Raw genomic sequence first — 13,864 nt, forward strand, 5'->3', positions numbered from 1 at the left:
AGAAAAAAATAAATATTAAAAAAAAAGAAATAAATTACAGCATATATTACATGACGCTAAAAATAATATCAAAAGTGTTTATAAATTTTATGTTTTTTCCAACCACGAAAAGCAAAAAACAAATCTCTAACAACAAGCAATATATCAATAATAATCTAATGTTCGATTTCTTTTCCTTCATTTATAACACTTATAAGAACTTGACCAAGAGCAGAAACACTGCAAAGAGAAAATATTAAAAATATGTGCATAAATACGAATTGTTACGCAACTTTTTGTTGAATAAAAAGGTTGCGCAGATACATTATTTCTATTATAGATAAAGCAATAATAATACAAATTGAACTTATTGAAAATGATCGAATACGACGTAGATTTTTAACTGGTTGAGAAAGAAGAAAGTAATATCAAAATTGTTATATAAAAAATAAGAATCATACCTGACGCGTTAAATGTGGTCTGTTGTTTTCCCTTTATCTGTTTTATCTGATCGTAAACTTCTTGAGTTACAATGTTCAATCCATTAGCATTTTCAATCAATGAAATATAAGAACCTTCATATTGTTCTCTCTTCAATGATTAATTTTAAATAAATCAATGAATTTTAATTTTTGTTCAAAAAACAATTATTTTTTCTGAAAACCTTTTCGAAAAGCATAGCTTCAGCTCCATGCTTAATGGAAATATTGATTCTAATAGGGTTTGTTGATGTAATGTTGTTTTGTGCACGATAAGAAGATGATTCCGAAACGCAAAAAGTGTAATCTCCAACTTTTTTCGTTGTGAAAGTCCATGAACCAAAAGTCACATTATAACGTCCAAGAATATATTTATTTTCTGGTCCTAATATCTTAAATAAACGAAAGAATATATAAATTTTATATCACAAAATAACACTTTGCGCAAATCATGCATACAGAAAAATCAAAATTTCCATCAGATTTTGAAAATTGACTTATCTTGACTTTAACAATCTGATCATTCAACAGATATTCGCTAAAGCATCTTAAGTCTGCATGGTTCACATCAATAACAATGCAACTTATGATATAACTTAAATAAACAAAACATAAAAAACGCATGAAAAGCGCACTTTTTGTTATGGTACATTATTTATTATTGATCATGGAAAAAATAAAATATCAATGATTATAATAAAATTTAAATACTGTATTGTTGTGAAACAGTTAATTTTTTATTCGTCAGATTATATTTTTTTTTTTTTTTTGGGTTATTCTTTTTGAAAAGTCGTAAATGTTTTATTTTCTGAAAAATAAAAATATCATATTTTGCGAAATATTTTGTTAACAAATATCAAACTTCACCAATATGTTATCTATAACTTGATACAGTTATCGCATAAAATACAGGACATCGCACAAAATACCGGACAAGATCGATTTCACAATAACTGCAAGATGAAAAATTCTGTAAAATTTCCTCAAAATATATCTCATCAGTACAAACTCATTTGATAAACGAGGCTTAATGAATAGCTTCATTTGTGCTCAGAAAAAAATAATTATTAAAATCTCGGAGAAATAGGATTTTGAGTTTTTCCGAGATTTCAAGAAATATTTTTTCTGAGCACAAATGAAACTATTTTGAAAGTTTTGGATATCAATTGAGTTTGCATTGATGAGATATATTTTGAGGAAAATTGTCAGAATTATTTCTCTTGCAGTTATTGAGAAATCGATCTTGTCCTGTATTTAATGCGATATCTGTACACCATTGTTAAGGTTTTGTTTTCATAACAGCAAAATTTGGTCTATGTGAACATAAATTTGATCGGAATATGAAATTTTTATTTTATTTGAAAATTAAACGTTTGCGACTTTTCAAAAAGAATTTCCCATGTGGAAAGTCTCGATTATCAATTGAGTTTGTATTGATGAGACATATTTTGAGGAAAATTGTCAGAATTATTCCTCTTGCAGTTATTGTGAAATCGATCTTGTCCGGTATTTTATGCACAAACTGCATACACTTTTTCTAACATTCCATTTATGAAATATTATAAATGAAAACAATAGAAAATGTGACTATTTGAAATTATAAATTCAATTTAACATCTGAAAATCGTAAAAAAAGTGAAAAATTTTTGAATAGATATTAAATACCATAATTATTATAACAATTTTGTGTGCAAAATATGGAAATTTTGGTTATAAGCTGCAAAGTATTTAACTTTAGCATTTTCATTGAAAAAATATGTATTTTTCATTGATTTTTTGAGATCAAAAAACAAAATGAAAATGGGTTCATTTTTTGACATACGAGGAATATCACAAAACTTTATGTAATGATTTCAACGATGCCTGTTTACAGATGTGAAAGTCATATTTTTTTCAAAATCTGAGAAAGATTTATAAAGTTATTAGTGAAACAATCTTTTCATTCTTTGTGCAAAAAAAGCTGAAAAGTCTATATTTTCCTTCATATGGGTGATTATTTTTGTAATTATAACTTTTTTCGGTGTGTTGTTTTTTCAAAGACAGTTTATCGTTTGGAAAAAATTTTGTATTCAAATTGAAAAATAAAAACAACTGTTGAAAAAACAGATGTTTTTACTCAAATAAAGATGAAGATGTCTATTAAAGAACTTTTCTAACTTTTCAATGAACTTTTCTTGAAATTCAAGTGGAAATTTCGAACAGAAATCTTTCGAATGAAAAAATTTGATTTCAAAAATAATTACCAAATATTCATTTTTTAATCTTTCATATTGTTATTTTCACATTTATGAAACATATTTCATTTTTAAAATAGGTATCTTTCCAAAGAAGTTTAATATTTTAAGAATTAACACTCTGAAAATTAAAATATGACTTCATAAATTGTCACCCATGCACAAAAAATTAAACTACATAATAAATGACACAATATTTTTTGAGATTTCATTCAATTTTGGATGTTTTTTTCTCGGTTCTCAGTGTTTGAAATAATTGAAACGAAAATGGATTTAAGCAATGATATATTGTTAATCTGAGAAAACATATATGTGTGATTATTTTTGAAATCATTCATTTTTTCGGGGTGTTGATTTTTCAAAGATTGTTGATTTTTTGAAAGTTATTTTTAATAAAAAAAGGAAAAAAAGCATAATAATTGTTTTTATATGCAAACATTTTAGTTCAATCAAAGATTAAAATGATTATATGAAGCCTTATTACTTTTCAATTTTTTTTTACTGATATTCAAGAAATAATTTCACACCTAAATTTTTGAATGAAAAAATATGATTTCTAAAATAATCACCCATATAAAAGAAATAACTATTTTAATCATTATCATTCATTATCTTGACTTTTTAAAACATATTTTTGTAAAATCAAAACTTGTTTGATTAACGATGAAATGGTTCAGTTTTCATAAAAAAAAACCATCAATAATAAAATTAAACGTGATAACATATCTTTTGCAGTGTATTTTATGCAATGAAATATGAAATGTGAAAGTTCCAAATATATCCGTTCACACAGAAATGTTATTACAACTGATATTGTTGATATTCAATGTGATTATATCTTATTTTTGACTGAACAATACTTTCTATTTTTCTCTCCATTTTTTTTTTTTGAATTATCAAAAGAAATGTTTGATTTATTATTCCAATATTAAAAAAAGTTTAGAATAAAATATTGTTTTTTTCCATAAAGAAAAAATTACGTACCATATTGATTTTTAAGCAATAAGAATCAATTTCCCATATTAAAAAGTGCGAATTCTGAAAGCTAATTATTTCGTTATTTTAATTGAAGCGAAACGAAAATGCTGTCAGTGATGAGGATATTTGCTTTTTGCATTTATTTGCTACATGTGAATCTTATTGCTACAAAAGAAGACTTAAAGTGGATTGGAGTAAACATGAAAGAAGAAAAAGATTTCGAAATGAATGGTAATCTTATTCAGACCTACAAAATATTTTCAAATGATGGCTTTATGAATTATGAAGAAGATGGTGGAAGATTGATGGAAAAAACTAAAAAAAACGAAGTTCATGGAAGTATTTTTCAGAAAAATGAAGAAAAAAGCAAAGAAGAATTTGGAGGAGAAATTGGTATTTTGAAAAATGTGAATATTCAACAATTCAGCGAAATTGAGGGTTGCTTAGAATGCTTCAATTCATCAATCATGGAAATGAAACTGTTGATGAGAGAAAAAGGATCAAAAAGAATACTTATTGCAAAAAGAGGAAGCATTCTTTCAATGAGAGAGTGCATTCTTTTTGAAGGGCAACATTTATCTCCTTTTGAGTTAGAAGGGAGTTTTGGATCATTTGTGAACATTTCAATTCAGCAAAATGTTGAAGGTTTGAATATATTTTCTCCTCTTTTCACTTCTGAACAATTTAACAATGATATTTCAAAGTCTTCCATTATTTCGTTGAGTGAATCACATTTCTCGTCTTTTTGTGTTTCTTCTCCCCCCTTTCTGTCATCACCATCCATTCATCTTGTTTCCCTTTTTCATCTGAAATTTTTCAACATTTCATCAGCACCTGATACGTGCTCATCTCCAACCACAACATCAACCCAAACCACATGTCTTATGAATAGCTGCTCATTTTCTTCTGTTTTTGATGTGTATGATGGTGGGATTGTCACTTCCCTCAACAATCCATTGGCTTCCTTATCTGTTTCAAATACCTCATTCGTTTGGTGTTGTCGGACAAGAAATGTGAAATGCGAAGGAACTTCGGAGGTTTCGTTGAAACCAGACAGACAGAACGAAACAACTGATGGAGCGAATGCATTTATTTGGTGCGAGTGGAACGGATCGAAGACAACAGGAACGAATGATTCGTGGATGGATATCACTTCAAATGGAGGAGCTATTTGCATGTTTGAAAAATTAAACGCTATTGTTTCAATTGAACATTGTTTTTTCAATGATTGTTATGCAAATTATGATGGAGGAGGAATCATGTGTGCAAATGTTTCTTCCATTCAGATAGCTAATAACACGTTCAATTCTTGTAATTCGAAAAGAAATGCTGGTGGAGGAATTTGCATTTATTCAATTTCATCATGCGTTCGGATCAGCGGATGTTATTTCGAAAATTGCAAAGCAAATAATTATGGAGGAGGATTATGCATTGATAATTTCAATACTTCAGGAACAATTTGTGTTGGAACAGAAAATGGAGAAGTTAAGAGTGCATGCATATTTGATTGCAGTTTCACAACATGTTCAGTCACACACAATGGAGGCGGAGGCTTGTTTTGTCGAAAAGTGCCAGAACAATTCAAAATTAAGAGCATTCAGTTTATCTCATGTTCAGCATTTAGAGAGGGAGGAGGATTATGTTTGCATCCAAATCGAGCAACAGCACCTGATAATAAATTATATTGCTTCTTCTTATTATTTCATGAATGCAGTTACAGGGATGCAACTTATCCACGTGGAAATGATGCAATATATTACGACAATAACAATTTGTACTTTGATTCTGGAAATCCATTCTATGAATGTTACACAACGAATGCAGATGATAAGAGGATCTGCTTTGCGTACAACTACTCGAATGCAGGTGCCTGGACATTTGATCAAACATCAAAAAAGGATTGGCTGAAAGACAAGACGATATATGTTTCAGTGAATGGGAGTGACGGATATGAGCTATGCGGGTCAAATGAATCAAATCCATGTCTGACAGCGAAGAAAGCGTTTGAGATGTGTGAAGTGCAGATTAGCTTGGCAATCACACTGATGGAAGGGAATCACATAAGCGAGGCAACAACAATTGAGATTGGAGAGAAGAAGATTTCAGTCATTGGGAAAGGGAAAGATAAGAGTTCGATTGGAACACGAACCCTTTCATCAGCAAGAGCATTGTTCAGTGTCACCACAGGACACTTGGGAATGAGTCACTTGAAAGTTGATTGCAACTCAACAGCAGGAACTTCTCCGAGTGTGGTTGTGGTGTCTGACGGGAGTGGGTCACTCTCATTGGAAGATGTTTTGATCACCACGAGCAAAACAGGAGACTATGTGATATCATCATCAGTGTTTGTGGTGCCGCTGTCGCAGCTGTCGATGGTTGGTGTGGAGATCAAGGATATGAACATTTCTCAACCATTGTTCTCTGAGCCGGATCTATCTTCTTCTTCATTTTCTTCTTCTTCCCTTTTTTTGACAGCCACTTCATCTGGAGAGAGCACGCTGGCGAACTTAACAGTGAGGAATGTGAAGTTGACTGAAGGAGATGGGGTGGTTGTGGCAAAGAGTGTGGCAGAAGGGGAGACATTTGTTGTTCAGAATGCGACAATCGAGGATTGTGTGTGTGAGAATGGCAGTGGAGGAGGGATCAAGGTTGAGTTGGAAACAGATAAAAGCAAGCTCCAGGTTGAAGCAACAACAACAATCAAGAGATGCACAAGTGGCAAATATGGGGGAGGGATGATGCTGTATCTGGCTGACAACTCATTTGACTTCTCGATTGTATCAGTTGACTTTTCAGGGTGTTCTGCCTCATTGGGAGGGAATTATGTGTTTGTGAATGGGAGCGATTCAGCGAGCTGGGGAATAAGCTCCTCAACGCTGAATGTCCAGCATGATGAATCAAAATACAATGAGCTGGTGGGATATGATCGGAGTGACACAACAATGGGGCTGTTCCCACTGAATGTGTTTCTGGACAGATATCCAAGTGTAGCACATGTGGGGAAGGGGAAGGATGGGCTAGGTGGATACGACTCGTGGTTCTGTGGGTTTGATTATTATCCGTGTGCCACCATCACGCATGCAGCGCAGGTGAGATGTGCAGACACAAACAAGAAGATCGAATTGGATTCGGGATTTGAGCTTGCTGAGGCAGTTGGAATGACAGATGGCCATGAATGGGAGATTTCATGTGCCACAAAAGGGATGGAGGTTGGTGTGAAAGCACCAGAGAATTTTGAGTCATCTTGTATGATTGAGGTTCAGAGCAAATGTTCAATGAGAAACATCAAGTTCAGTATTCCATCTGCTCTGTCTGGTGCATCATCATCATCTCTGATCTCATCCAACTCCACACTCCTCACACTCACTGACTGTTCTGTTGCTTGTTCCTCTGAGAATTCCATTGGATATTGTTTTGTGAATGTGATTGGAGGAAAAGTGAAAGTGGAGGGATTGGTGATCACAGAGACCTTGAGATTTGGAGAACATTCGCTGATTGAGTTTGGTGAAGGGGTGGAATCAGTTGTGTTTTGTGGGTGTGAGGTGAACAACATTGAGAAGAGAAGTGGAGATGGGGGATGGGTGAGTGGAGTGGTTGGAGCAGAAAGAGGTGAGGGGAAGAATGGGATAATTGTGATTGAGACGTGTGCTGTTAAGAGGTGCAGGTGTGCATGTGGAAGAGGAGGAGGGATGAGTGTTGTTGTGAAGGGGGAAGGGGGCGTTGTTGTGAATGGGAGTTGTGTGATTGATGGGTGTGAGGCGAAGGGTTCAGAGGAGAGTTCAGATGGGAGAAGTGAAGGGAGAGGTGGAGGGATGATGATTTTGATGGAGAGCAGGGATGGTTCAATGAAAATGGAATCTGGAAGAGAGGGTTTGTTTGGGGAGAATAACAAAGCTCAATTTGGGAAGGATGTGTTTGTTGAATGTGGTGGAGGAGTGTTGTTGGAGTGGAAAGTGAATGGGAGCTCATTTTCATTTTTTGATTTTGGTGTGATTCCAACAGATGTGTTGAAGTTGTGTGGGAGTGAGGATGGGAGAGAAGGGGAAGTGATTCCGCTGTTTGTGTATTTGTGTTCAATGGGAACAAAGCTGAGAGTTGATGGGAGAGGAGAGAGGGCACTGGATCAGAGCCATTGTGGGTTTGAGGAGTTTGGGTGTTTGACAATTGACTATTGTGTTGGGAAGAGAGCAAGCAGCAATGTGAATGAAATCGAAGTTATCTCAGAATCATGGATAAAGAATGAGATGAAAGTGATTTCATTTGATTTGAGTGTTTCAGGGAAAGAAGAAGGGATGAAGGTGTTTGTGAGAGATGAAGGATCAATGAATCAAAACTGGATGATCGAGTGCACAAAATCATTTGAGATGGGTTATTTGTCATTTGTGCTGAATGAAGAAATGAATGGGAGGAGAAGTGGATTTATTTACTCATCATCATCATCATCAACCATCACAATCAGGAGTTGTTCAGTCACATTTGGAAATGATGAAATGATTGGATACAATGTGATATGTGTTGAGGGAGGAGGGCTGACTGTGAATGGATTTGTGATGGAAGTGGGAGTGAGAATGAATGGGAAATCGCCTATTGTTGTTTCGAATGGAGTTGAATTGGAGATGAATGACAGCCGAATGAGTGGAGTGGAAGTTGTTGGTGGGAGTGGAGGAGGAGGATGTTTGAATGTGGAGATGGGAGTGAATGGGAATGTGAATGTTGAAGGATGCAATTTGTCATCAGCGTGTTCAGGGGGGAGTGGGATGAAAGGGGGAGGGATGAAGATATCAGTGGGGAAGGGAGGGAGGTTGGAAATGAAAGGAGTGAAATATTCAGGGTGTGAAGTGCCAAGAGAGGATGTTGAGGAGGGAGAGAGAGGAATGGGAGGAGGGATGTTTGCTGAACTTGCCAATCAAATGGGAACATTTGTGATGGAAGGGATGGAATTTGAGGGATGCAATGCGTGGAAAGGGAAGAATGTGTTTGTTTCGGGATGGGATCTGAGAGAGATTGTGAATGAGGAGCACTTCAAATGGGAGATGAGTTCAGAGGAGTTGGGATCATTGGATGAGCTGTGTGGATGGGAGAGAGCAAGCACAGATGAGGGATATGTGATTCCACTGGTTGTGTATTTGTGGAGGAACTGGAGTGGGGATGGGTTTGTTTCTCGAGAGAAAGGAGGAGACTTCAGTGGGTGTGGGTATTCAGAAGCACCATGCTCATCGATTGACCACTTGATATCACTTCGATATCCGACACTTGGAGAAAGGGAGACACATATTGCCATTGTGGGATCTGGGTTGCTGAGCCATTCCATATCATTTTCATCATCAATTTCAGAGTCACCAAAAGTGGTGATTGAAGGGACAAAGAAAGGGACAGGGGTGACGATCAGTGATGAAGATGAGAATGGTTTGTCTGATGATGGTTCAATGATCTCCTCGAATGTGAGTCTGTCATTTGTGAATGTGTCATTCACCAAGCCATCCATCACAACCCATCATGAAGTGTTGATTGAATCATCTGGAACAAACACATTATTGTCTGTCTCTGACTGCTCATTTGGCCCAGGGAAGGGGGTGGCAGAAAGTTTTGGATACTGCTTGATGAGAGTGAATGGGGGAAGTGTATTTATTGAAAAGTGTTCGTTGAGTTTGATTTCAGAGTTGAAAGGGTTGATTGCGTTCAGTCCAAGTGCACATGAGGTGACACTTCAGAATGTGAACATCTCATTTGCTGATGTGACAGAAAGAAGCTTGATTTCGATGATGGAAGAGGATAACCAGATGAATGGGGAACAGAAGGTATTTTCAAATGGGAGCAAACCAGTTTTGAGGGTTGTTGGGTGTTCATTTGCGAACATCACGAATGAAAGGACTGGAGCGAGTGTTGTTGATGTGGGATCATTTGAGGATGGGGTGGAGTGTGTGATGGATGAGTGTTCGATGTCGAGTTGCAAGAGTGGTTTGAGTGATGAAGGAGGGGGGATGAGAGTGGTGCTGAAGAGTGGGGAGTCGGTGTTAAAAGTGAATGGCAGCTCGTTTTCGATTTGCAAATGCTCGAGTGAAACAGGGTGTGGAGGAGGGCTGTTCATTGATGGGTCAGACCCACGTGCGAATTATGGAAATGAAAGTCCGATTCCGCCTCTGAATTTCAAGATTGTGAACATCCTGTTTGTGATGAATGAGGCACATGTGGGGAAAGACATATTTGTCAGATGCCACTCGATTGCTCACCAGATCAACGAAACACTGTTTGCGCTGAACTACAACCAGGAGTCACTGAACTCGAACAACTCGATCTGTGGGAGGGATGGTTGGAGCGAGGGAGATGTTGATCTGATCCCGCTGATCACATTCTATTATTCGGCACAGGTGTTTGTGAGTGGGAGAGGGAGTGATGGGAGGGGATGTGGGGCACAGAGCAACCCATGTGCGAGCATCGACTGTGGGGTTGAGCACATCCAAGAAGGGGTGATGAATGGGATTCTGATTGATGGAGAAGGGTTTGTAAGGAAGGAGTGTGTGATTGGAGATCTGGTTGTGAATTCATGGAAAAAGACACAGGGGATTGTTCGGCTGAACTGCAAGATTGAGAAATCAGGTGAGAAGGATTGTGTGATGGAGTTTGTGAATGAATGTTCAGTGGAGAGGTGCTCATTCCAGTTTGAAGATGGATTTGAGTCAACTCACAATTGTCTCATGAAAGTGAAGAATGGAATGACGAAAATACAAGAATGTGAATTCTTCTCTTCTCCAACAACAACAGTTGAGTTTATGAAGTTGAACAGTTCAATTGTGAGTGTGGAAAGTGGAGAGCTGAAGATACTTGATTCAACATTCAGGGATATTCATTCAACAAGATCGGTGCTTTCATTTTGTGAAGAATCAGAAGTGACAATTGATGAAGCAAGAATATCGAATATCGAATGTGAGGGAGATGTTGTGAGTGTTGGAGGGAAAGTGAAAGTGGAGATGAAAGAGATGGAAGTTGAGAATGTGACTGTGATGTCAAAGGGGTGTGTGATTGGGATGGAAGATGCTGAGCAAGGTGTGAGTGTGGTGAACAGCTCATTTGGAATGTGTATGAATTCAGTTGATAAGGGAAGCATGATGCAGATCAGGAATTCCAAAAATGTGAGGATTGAGGCATGTGTGTTTGATGGAGAAATAAAAGATGAAATAGTCAATGAAGAAAACAATAGAAAAGAAGGATTATGCAAATGGAATGGGTCATTAGTTGGCGTTGAGAAGAGCATAGTTGAGATGAGGGAAACAACAATCAGAAATAGCAAGGGAGGTGGGCTGTGGGTGAGTGGAGGGAATGTGAAGATTGAGAAAGGAGAGTTTGAGAACAATAATCCATCGATTGAGGGATATCCATCAGCTCGAAGGAATGCGATTTGTGAAGGGAATGGGGAGTTGAATGTTGTGAGTGTGAAAGGTGGAGATGGATGGAAGGACAACTCATCATTGTGGATATTGGATGAGGGATGCGAATTGGGAGGGATAGCAACTGAAAGAGGATCATCATTTTTCATCCCCATTTTGGAAGAGGTGAAGAATGTTTCTCAGCCAAATGGGGATGTGGAGTTGATGATTGTGGGAAAGTTGTTACTGCCATGTGATTCGTCGGTGAAGATGAGCATGAAAAATGGGGATGAAGAGGAGATTGTGAGAAAGGGGATTGAAGAAGAAGGGTTTGTGTCAGAGAATGAGATTCACTCAGTTATTTCATGTTCGGAATGGGAGAAAGTGAGAGAAGAGACAGAAGTGAGTGTGTGGATTGTGTTTGGAAAAGCAGACTCTCCTTCATCAACAGAGCGATTTATTGTGAAGAACAAGAGTGAAAGTGTTGGAAAAGAAGATGAAAAACTTGTTAAAGGAGAGAAAGAAGGAAAGTCTCATTGGTTGCTGATTGTTATAATCATGGCAGTTATTCTATTAATTGTTCTGATTGGATTTATTTTGTTTGTTGTCAGATGGAGTAAGCAAAAGAGAAGAACAAAGGAATTGGAAGAGATTGTGAATGACACGGTGAGAAAAGATCCAAAGCTGATTGAGATGACAACAATGGAGATGTCTCCAGAGGAGCAGTGGAGGAGAGCCGAGAAGGAGGCAGAGAAGAAGAATGAAGAGAAAATGAAGAAGAGGGTTTATGAGAAAAGCTTGGGACATTCAGAGTCTTCAGAGCATCTTCTATCTGAGAGTGGCTCAACCGAATATATTTTGGGGAGAGATTCAGACAAAATACCTCAATGGATGCTGGAGAAAGTGGATGAGAAAGAAGAAGAGGAAACAAGAAAGAGAACACCATCACCATCAATTTCATCAACTTCAACAACAGATTCAGATTCAACATTTGTTCGATCGGAGAGTCTGTGTCCCGCCACCTCGTCGATGTCCAATCTGGTGGATGCAATGGCCTGTTCATCACCACATGAGAAGCTGATTGTGGATCTGAGGGATTCACTGTTCATGTTGTTGCATGGAAGAAATAAAACAAAGGAGATGGCGATTGGCACTCTGCAGGAGAGGGAGCAGACAGCTGCTCAGATCCTGTTCTGGGTGGCCAATCTGGCACTCCACTCGTTTGATGAGATGGAAAATGGATTATCTTCCCTCTCCACTCTGAGTCCTCACATTGTACTGTTTTCTGAGCACATGGTGATCTGCATCGTGATGCACTCTGACTTCTCGTCTGATGATGATTCAGACTCATCCTCCATCTCTTCATCAACAGTTGTGACATCTGCCAGTGATGATGATGATAGTGATTCTCTGCCCTCGTCTGCCTTTGAGGATGATGAATACAACAGAAAAGAGTGTTTGAGGTGGATGGCACCAGAGCTACTGACAAACAAGAAGATGGGAGCAACGAAGGAGTCGGTGGTATTCTCGATTGGGATGATGCTGTGGGAGTGCTTGACTCTGGAGATCCCGTTTGGAGAGTATGAAGGGGAAGTGGCTGGGCAGAAGATTGTGAATGGGGAGAGGCCGGATTTGTCAGTTGTGAAAAGTTTCACGATGAAAGGGATAATTGGGAAATGTATTGAAGAAAGTGCAGAAGAGCGGACGGGGCTGGGGGATGTGAAGAGGGGGCTGACACAGTGTCTGCCAGCAGGGTCGCTGATCTTCACGATGACAGATGCGATGGACTATGTTGGAGAGTCATGTGCCGATGGAGGAAGCGAGTGTTTGGTGTCGAACACAGGAACAGAATGAAATTTGGGGAAGAGAGGGGATGAGGATGCTGATTGAGATGAATTGGATGAAATGGGTGGATGAGTCTTGAAGCAGGGGGCTAATGTGAGTGTGCGTGGGGATGGGGTAAGGGAAGGAGAAAGGGAAGGAGATTGGGAAGGGGATGTGGGTGTGCAAAGTGGAGTGTGACGTTGCTGTCGCAGCGTGTTGAACTTTGCAAGAGGGAGCCGAACAGAAAGTGAAGGGCATGAGAGTGATGGGCAGGAAAAAGTTCAGTATCTGGAAATGTGCTTTATTCTGCAAGTGGAGAGAATCGGATGATCATTTCATTGATTGATTGATTGTGTGTGTATATTTTTCTTGTTTTTTTGTGTTTCATGTTTTATTTGAGAATTTTATTTTTTAACATTTTGTGTTTGGTTTGAGAGAAATACTCAGAATTGAATGGAGCAATTTTATTTTGAGAAATGAATTTAATGAATATGTGTGAAAAGGTGACTTAATTCAATAAATAATTTTTTTTTAATATTCTGTATATGAAAATTTCAACTTTTTGAAAATGTTATTATTAACCATTTTAATTAAACAAAAAATTGAAAAAAAAGGTTTTAAACTTATATTTAAATTATATCGAATTAAAATTAAATTCGTTTTTTATTAAGAGTCTTTGAATGAATATGAAAAACAAAAAATGCTTCATTAATAATCCTATCTAGATAATTATTTTGATGTCTTGATAATATACACGTTACACATTCTTTTATTGTTCAGATATTATTCGGTTATGCGAATGTTTGCGCTTATCAATTCCACTTCCTAAGAAAAAAAGATAAGATAAGATAAGATTCAAATAAACTCAACTTTGTTTAACCTTCCAAGTTCAAGGCAAACTTTTTCTCCTATTTGTATATTTAATCACAAAAGAGATTGACTTCCATTCAATTCTGAGTATTTCTCTCAAACCAAACACAAAATGTTAAAAAATAAAATTCTCAAA

The 13,864-nt window shown here is 37.1% G+C and overlaps 2 protein-coding genes across 2 annotated transcripts; one reads left to right on the top strand and one right to left on the bottom strand.

The window, feature by feature from the left end:
* Positions 1 to 30: 30 nt before the first annotated feature.
* Positions 31 to 1,088, bottom strand: MONOS_6468 (putative emp24/gp25L/p24 family/GOLD). The gene is made up of 4 exons (XM_067876705.1): positions 918 to 1,088; positions 644 to 850; positions 441 to 570; positions 31 to 382 (listed from the first exon to the last, which is right to left on the bottom strand). Exons 1-4 carry the CDS (start codon positions 1,080 to 1,082, stop codon positions 264 to 266), a joined length of 621 nt encoding a protein of 206 aa, XP_067725100.1. The 5' UTR covers positions 1,083 to 1,088; the 3' UTR covers positions 31 to 263.
* Positions 1,089 to 3,774: 2,686 nt separating this feature from the next.
* On the top strand, positions 3,775 to 12,888 carry MONOS_6467 (uncharacterized protein; the record flags this gene model as incomplete). Its single annotated transcript, XM_067876704.1, has 1 exon — positions 3,775 to 12,888. One exon carries the CDS (start codon positions 3,775 to 3,777, stop codon positions 12,886 to 12,888), a length of 9,114 nt encoding a protein of 3,037 aa, XP_067725101.1.
* Positions 12,889 to 13,864: the final 976 nt, after the last annotated feature.

This window comes from Monocercomonoides exilis (assembly GCF_001643675.1).
Source record: "Monocercomonoides exilis strain PA203 chromosome Unknown scaffold30-1206723, whole genome shotgun sequence".
In the NCBI taxonomy this organism is placed as follows: Eukaryota; Preaxostyla; order Oxymonadida; family Polymastigidae; genus Monocercomonoides; species Monocercomonoides exilis.